Source organism: Malus sylvestris, chromosome 13 (genome assembly GCF_916048215.2).
Source record: "Malus sylvestris chromosome 13, drMalSylv7.2, whole genome shotgun sequence".
Taxonomy (NCBI): Eukaryota; Viridiplantae; Streptophyta; class Magnoliopsida; order Rosales; family Rosaceae; genus Malus; species Malus sylvestris.
In genome coordinates, this window is record NC_062272.1 from 41,330,171 (window position 1) to 41,337,558 (window position 7,388).

A 7,388-nucleotide genomic window follows, 5' to 3' on the forward strand; every position below is an offset into this window, starting at 1 on the left:
AATGCTTAAACGAAATCCTTTATTTTGAATATACAAACCCTTCGCCGTAAAACAAGTATAGTTCCTTAAAACATACAATGTACGCATGTAACCAATAATACAACAACATTATAATAGTATTATAACCAGAAATATGGCAAGTCATGATGTATCAAATGCCACAATAATATAATCATGTGATAATCAAGTATAGCTAAGAGCTCATCCATCTAAGTTGACACACGAGTTCGAACATATAATTTTTGACACGAACATGACTGGGTGTAATTAATATGCTTTAGTACTACGATCACGTGAAGGCTAGTGCAGAAGCACGGTCACATACAAGCCGGATTGCCCAATGCAATCTACCCGACATGACTGGCACCTAACTTGGATCTAAGGAAAGCGAATGGTGTGAGGTGAACATACATGTGAAGGACTGGCCCTAGCCCTGGGGCGAGTACTAACATTGATGCAACAAGATGAGCATGTATAGATATGTATGAATGTCATGACAGTAATATATCAACCATATAGCAGCATTTATCACAATTATATAGCAGTTATTAACTATTTGGAAATATATATGTAAAGTGATGTATTTATCCAATTCTGGAAACTATAAATACGTATAGATATAAAAATAAACTGCCCACTCACAAGTAAGTTGCTGGTTCGTAGCCCCCGAGCCTAGCTTGGCCTCGAACGTCATCGGGATACGTTTCCCCTATATGTGAAATAACTAATTTCGAATTAATTAAAGCACATATACGTAAATCTAAATAAAACCCCCATATTTTGCTCAAACCTAGGGTTTAAATATACTATCGTGACCTACTTGACGTCACGAACATCCCCAAATTTTTAAAATAATTTTTGGTCAGCTCAAGCGCCCCCACGCACCGGCAATGGCACGGCCAAACGCGCAGGCCAGTGCCGTCAGCTAGCCTGACACCGTCAGGAATATTCCACGGAATATTCCATTAAATGCTAACAGAAGCTAATGGCGTTACCTGAAGCCATCAGGAATATTCAGTCAACTCTGATGGAATATTCTGTCTCTTTCTCCGTTTGTCCTTATCGTCGTCATCGTCCGCAGCAGTCTGCAACTTGATTTTTCGCTGATTTTCTGGAAAATTTTCAAACTCACTATTCTCTTTCATTTCTCAACCATTTTTGACGTACTTTATATGGATTTGAAGCTAGTGAAGTGTAGAATCGCGTTATACCTATTTGGAGTCCAAAAAGTGGATGAGGTCGTTGGAAAACGCCTCGAAAGTTCTGACCAAAAGTGAGCTCCTCGAAACTCGGTTGTTTCGACGTCCAAGCTTCTTAAAAAATGTCCTAAGGGCCTCGGGGAGTTGTGGGAAGGCTTCCTTTAACTTCAAAACTCCTTAACCCGACCTAAAATTTGATGAACTCAGATCATTGAGTTGGGACCTCACGAGTTCGACGTTGAAAACTTGTCCATTCCGGGTTTGAAGAACATGGTTGTGATCGTGGGATTGAGGTAAGTACAATGGAGTGGTTTTTGGGTTCGATTTGTGAGCTTTGAAGCTCGTTTGAGGGTTTTGCAGAGAAAGATGGTATACGGGAGAGAGAGAGAAAGAGAGAGCAAGAGAGAGAATTATTTTCTTTTGCTTTTTCTGATTGGTTGTTGCAAAGAGGGAGTGGATGGGATTGGTGGAGTGCACATGATGGCCTAAATAGAAGGCTAGGGATAGAGTTTAGATTTTGTACCGAAAAGGGTATCGAAAATCTATCCGAAATAGTGTTTTCACACTGATAAAAATTTACGTACACTCGTAACAACGTGTACAATTTAAATGCGATAGTGAGAAATAAAATAAAAGCAATATGAATACGTCCACGTCACTTGCCAATAAGGGCATAATAGTCAATACACATACTCAGGGAGAAATTACATAGGAAAATTAGTGACGGGTCGTCACAATAATTATGAATATTCTATTTCATATATTTAAATTTTCAGGGTATTACAATCACAATAATTATGAATATTCTATTTCATATATTTAAATTTTCAGGGTATTACAATCATACTTCGTTGAGTTCACTATGTTTGTCCTGTTTGAGTTTTGTTTTAGACATTATGCATGCTTCTCACTTTTCTCCTTAGTCTATGGGTTATCACCTGCCTTATGATTTACCATAGAAAGATTTTGTGAGTTTTACTACCAATGCATACTTTCTTTAAATTTGACACTCCAATTCACCTGTTGTGTCGCTAACTTCATCCACTGTTCTACCTTATCTGCTGAAGATCTAGTGCGATATTTTGTTTGAGTATTTACATACTCAAGGAGGAGTGTTGCAGGCGTATGTAGAATAGAAATGTGATTGTGTAAATCCTAGTGTATCTAGGGATATATTTGAATATTCCTTTTAGTAATTAATATCCTATTAGAGTTGTAATCCTAAAATGGTAAGAATTTTACCTATCCTACTACTATAAATAAATGCATAATGGAGTGATACAACATACACCTCACAATTAAATCTCTCTTTTCTCTCTTATTACTGCCGGCCTCCCTGTCTCTATTCACTTAGAATAGTTCAGTCAAATAGACTTATAACAACATTTTAATTTCTCTTTTTATGATGAATGAGATTATAATGTGAGTGGAGAAATAGAACAATAATGTTGGTCTAGCAAAGCACTCTTTGATGTTGTATTTGGTTCGTCCCAAATCCTCGATTCTAGGAATGACAACCTCACGTTCCTCGAGAATTCTGAAAATATAACAACCAATCAACATGTTGTAATATTTCCAAGCATTCTCGAAACACGTTAATTCCTCTGTTTGTTGAACGGGAAATGATTTTGCCTGGGCCTTGTGGCCACCCTAGCCCAGATGGCCCAACAACTAATAAATTAATAATCCTCTCCTTCCCCACCATATACAAACGTACACCCACCAACAGCCAATCCAAACCCGCATCCTATATAACCATCCCTTATAAACCACACTCGACCCAAAACCCTAACGCTTCCGCACCTATTTCTCACTTCGGAGCCGCATTAGGGTTGCACAGAGAGGGAACAATGGTGTCTGGCTCAGGTATCTGCGCTAAGCGCGTTGTGGTGGACGCCCGCCACCACATGCTCGGCCGCCTGTCTTCGATCCTGGCCAAGGAGCTGCTCAATGGGCAGAAGGTCGTGGTTGTTCGCGCGGAGGAGATCTGTATCTCCGGTGGGCTGGTGAGGCAGAAGATGAAGTACATGAGGTTCTTGCGTAAGCGCATGAACACTAAGCCTTCTCATGGTCCCATCCACTTCCGCGCCCCGGCTAAGATCCTCTGGCGCACCATCCGTGGGTACGTCGTCATTTTTCTGTTAGTCTTTGCCGATTTATTGATTTATGCATGCTTTATTAGCTTGAGCTGCTGGGCTTTTATTGTTTTGTTTGATTAGGTTACATTGTCTATGTAAATCAATGGAATGTATCAAAAACCCATTTGGGGATTTTGTTAGTTTTTATTGTTGGGTTTATGGTTGATGATGAAATTGATTGTTTTAATTCAGTTGGTGCTGTAAAGTTTTGTGTTTTGAACACTTCTTCTTAGTTTTTGTTTATAAAAAATGAAAGAGCACTTTAGTTAATCACTATTTTGCAAAAAACACTTCAATTTAGCGATGAAACATAACATTTCTCCATTGACAACCATAAAGCGAACCTCATTTCTTACATGTATTGGAATATCTGTTTTTTGGCTAATTTTGATTCACTAGGGGAATTTTTTGTGTTAGATTTGTGTAGTTTTTGGTGCTGGCTACAATACTTACATATATGTAATAGAATATCCATCTCGGTCGTCAGAAGATGATTGTATCAAAAACATAATGTTCACATTAAATACATACATATACATACATATACATACATATATATATACACACATATATACATACATATATATACATACATACATATACATACATATATACATACACACATATATACATACATATATATATATACATACACACATATATACATACATACATATATATATACACACACACACATATATATATACATATATATATACATATACATGTATATATATATATATATATATATATATATTGTAGCCAGTCGCCTATATTTTTTGTTGGAATAAAAATAAGTTATTGCTTTTTGCTTCGTTCTACTGCTTGAGAGTTTTTATGTTAAGTAACTTTGTTATTGCTTTTTTCTGCAGGATGATTCCCCATAAGACTAAGCGTGGTGCTGCTGCACTTGCTCGTCTGAAGGCATATGAGGGTATTCCACCTCCATATGACAAGACTAAGAGGATGGTCATTCCTGATGCGCTCAAGTAAGTTTTTTGACACTATTTTTCATTTGCCAAATGCCTGTCTTGTTATATAGATTGTTCTGTATTTCATGAAGTGAATGTTTATTGTTTTGTTTTTTTTTTATATCTGCAGGGTCTTGAGGCTGCAAGCAGGACACAAGTACTGTTTGTTGGGCAAGCTTTCTTCAGAGGTTGGATGGAACCACTATGAGACCATTAAGGTGAGAATCCCCTGCTTTCCTTGTTTGTTTTTACCTAGTGTTTTGTGTCCTTGTGCTGATAATGGTCTGGGTAAAGTATCTAGTTTTCTCTTTTAGTTCAAAGTGGTATGATCATTATTTCCCATTGAGTCAGATTGCATCTTAATTGAGTTTGCATATGGAGTTGTTTCCGTGGCTTATGTTTGTTCTTCCTCTTAAATGCACAATGTTGTTAGCGCTTCTGTTTTCTTGATTTGGAAAATGATTGCTATATGTTTCATGCTGCATGTCTAAATGGTGGAGTCGCCTAACATTATTGTATTATTACTGACAAAAGTCATTTGTTCTGTATTATTGTATTATTAATAATAAACGGCACTCCTTTTGTTTTCTGTCTTTATTAATCATCTATATTGGTCTTTACATACTGTTATGATTGGGTGAGGGATTTCTAAGTCTCAATTTAGGATTATCACAAAATGTTAGATTGGGGGATTACAAAAAGCCCTTCTTGACTATTACAAAGGCATATGAAGGGAATTCGCAAATCACGACTTCGAATACGTCATTTACAAATCCATCCTACAAACTGCTGTAACGATGATGTAGTGCATTTCTAAATTCTTTCTATCAACTTTTTGTTCTCCATTCTTTACTAACTTGGCCTCAATCCCTTGGACACAAGCATAAGTTCTAGTTATATAGTTGATTATATTGGTTCTTATTTTCAATCGGTTGCTATCCCTCTTCTTTGATGCCCATGTGCACCAACACTTGTACTGAAAATTTGGTGTCTCACACTTTATGTTAGAGCTAGAGTGTTTTTATTTTGTATGGTCTAGTGGATTATCTAAAATAGGTCTAGTACTTTCTGTGTTTGTATCATCCATCACCAAGAGCATAAATTCAACACGTCCATGGAACTCATGCATGTGTGCATGTGTGGCTGTTTTTTTTTTTTTTTTTTTTTTTTTGGGTTTGATTTTGGTAAAACTCTCTTGTTAGGCGAAGGGCCATGCATTTATTTTTCTTGCATGAGCCTACAAATGTCAAACTAATGAATTTGTATGTTTGCAGGAGCTTGAGAACAAGAGAAAGGAGAGGGCCCAAGTTGCGTATGAGAGGAAGAAACAGTTGAACAAACTGAGGGTGAAAGCAGAGAAGTCTGCTGAGGAGAAACTAGGACCTCAGCTAGAGATCATTGCCCCCATTAAATATTGATGAGTAGACATTTGTGTGTTTAAGATGATAATCTTGTTGACGATTGAGTTCAGAGATTATTTTTGTTCGTGTTATGATACTTTGTTCGTTTTAATGGCCAAGTATTTGCGTGGTATTTGTTTCTTATAGATTTCACTTGTATACGATTTGGTATTTTATGAAATGGCTGAAATCACTTTTATGAAATCAGTTTTACAAGAACACAATCGGTTGACACAAAAACCCCTATTTACATGTCAGTATAACATCTAATCTAATTCAGTAATCAACTTCTTTAAGCAATTCAGTAATCAACTTCTTAGTGCAAGATAGCTCGGGAAATTTCACGTCAAATGTGTACAAGGTTCTGAGAATTGTTAGTTTACCCCCATTTGGGAAGGTTATTTATTCATTTTTTCGATTTTACAGAGACTTAAGTTTTGACCTTTCGCTTGTGTTGTACAAATGTCCGAACAATAACCTTATGCGAGGTGTCGAAGCCTAAAAAGGAGAATTGAAAATTTTGCTAACTCAAATTATAGTGCAACATTGCAGAATGTAACCAAGAACAAAATGATTGCTAGCATTCCACCAACAACAATAATAATTCTTTATTGGAAAAAAAAGTACAATAATATAACAAATGCGGTAATTTTTAGCTCATAAGGTGAAAGAAGCTAAGAATTGTGGAGTTATTCAAATCACTGAGGTTTCATCATAAGCACTTAAAACATCAAATGCAAGAAAGGTGAGCAATAACATTATGAGCTCTAGCATTCCACCGTATTGTTTGTTACAGCATCAAATCTGACTTCAAAGCCTACCCTGTAGAACTCTGATCATGCTGGTCCGCGAACCTTACTGCTCAGATGTCCAGAAATCACTTCTAACAACGAAACCCAACTCCAAACATTCAGGACCAGAAACTTTCTCGAAAACAAAGTGGCTGCCAAAACTGTCCATCTATTGGGTATTATGTGTTGGAACACTAAGATAAAATTTCGTATTCTTCAAGTCATCCAAGAATGGATTGTGTCCATAAAAATTTCCGCTATCTTCAGTCTTGACGAAAATGCACCTGCAAAACAATTAACATCTTTGATCAAGGACCTAAGTCTCATGCGCCCACGGGTTTTTGGGGGGGGGGGGGGATTAGGTCAATGGATCTCCAATGCCTAAGTCAGTTTTTCTGAGAGAGTAAAGTGTTTAGGGCTTTTTTAGGGTAGCAAAAGCTTCTAAAATTTGGTAGAATTTGGGGTATTTATAGCGGGGATAGGGCTGGCCATAGTGTTAGGGCTTTACCCTACATGTGGCGGCATCCTATTGGCCAAGATTTATGGAAAAATATTCTCAAGATAGTAAATATGAAATAATATCTTGAGATAATGGAGTAATTATCCCTAATTGATTTAAATTGGGATTACTTACTTGATTGCAGTCAATCTTCAATTGGGCATGTATTAAATATAGGATTTGGGTAATTAATCCTTATGTTTAATGCTTTGACTTTTCCTTGCCAAGGGCAAGTGAGCTGTGTGCAGTCGTATTCAATTGCTGGGAACTTCAGGGATGTGAGTTGCGCGTGGATGCATTTGAGAAGCCTGCCCATTTATTGAGGGCAATCTTGTCTTTCTTGGGCAAAAGTCCACGTGTCGCCTCTAGAACTTTTGAGATTATTTTAGG

The 7,388-nt window shown here is 37.0% G+C and overlaps 1 protein-coding gene across 1 annotated transcript; it reads left to right on the forward strand.

Annotated features, from left to right (window-relative positions):
* The first annotated feature begins 2,967 nt into the window (after positions 1 to 2,967).
* On the forward strand, positions 2,968 to 5,841 carry LOC126596110 (60S ribosomal protein L13a-4-like). Its single transcript, XM_050262584.1, has 4 exons — positions 2,968 to 3,321; positions 4,210 to 4,326; positions 4,439 to 4,526; positions 5,583 to 5,841. The coding sequence occupies exons 1-4, from the start codon at positions 3,050 to 3,052 to the stop codon at positions 5,724 to 5,726; spliced, it is 621 nt and encodes a 206-aa protein (XP_050118541.1). The 5' UTR covers positions 2,968 to 3,049; the 3' UTR covers positions 5,727 to 5,841.
* Positions 5,842 to 7,388: the final 1,547 nt, after the last annotated feature.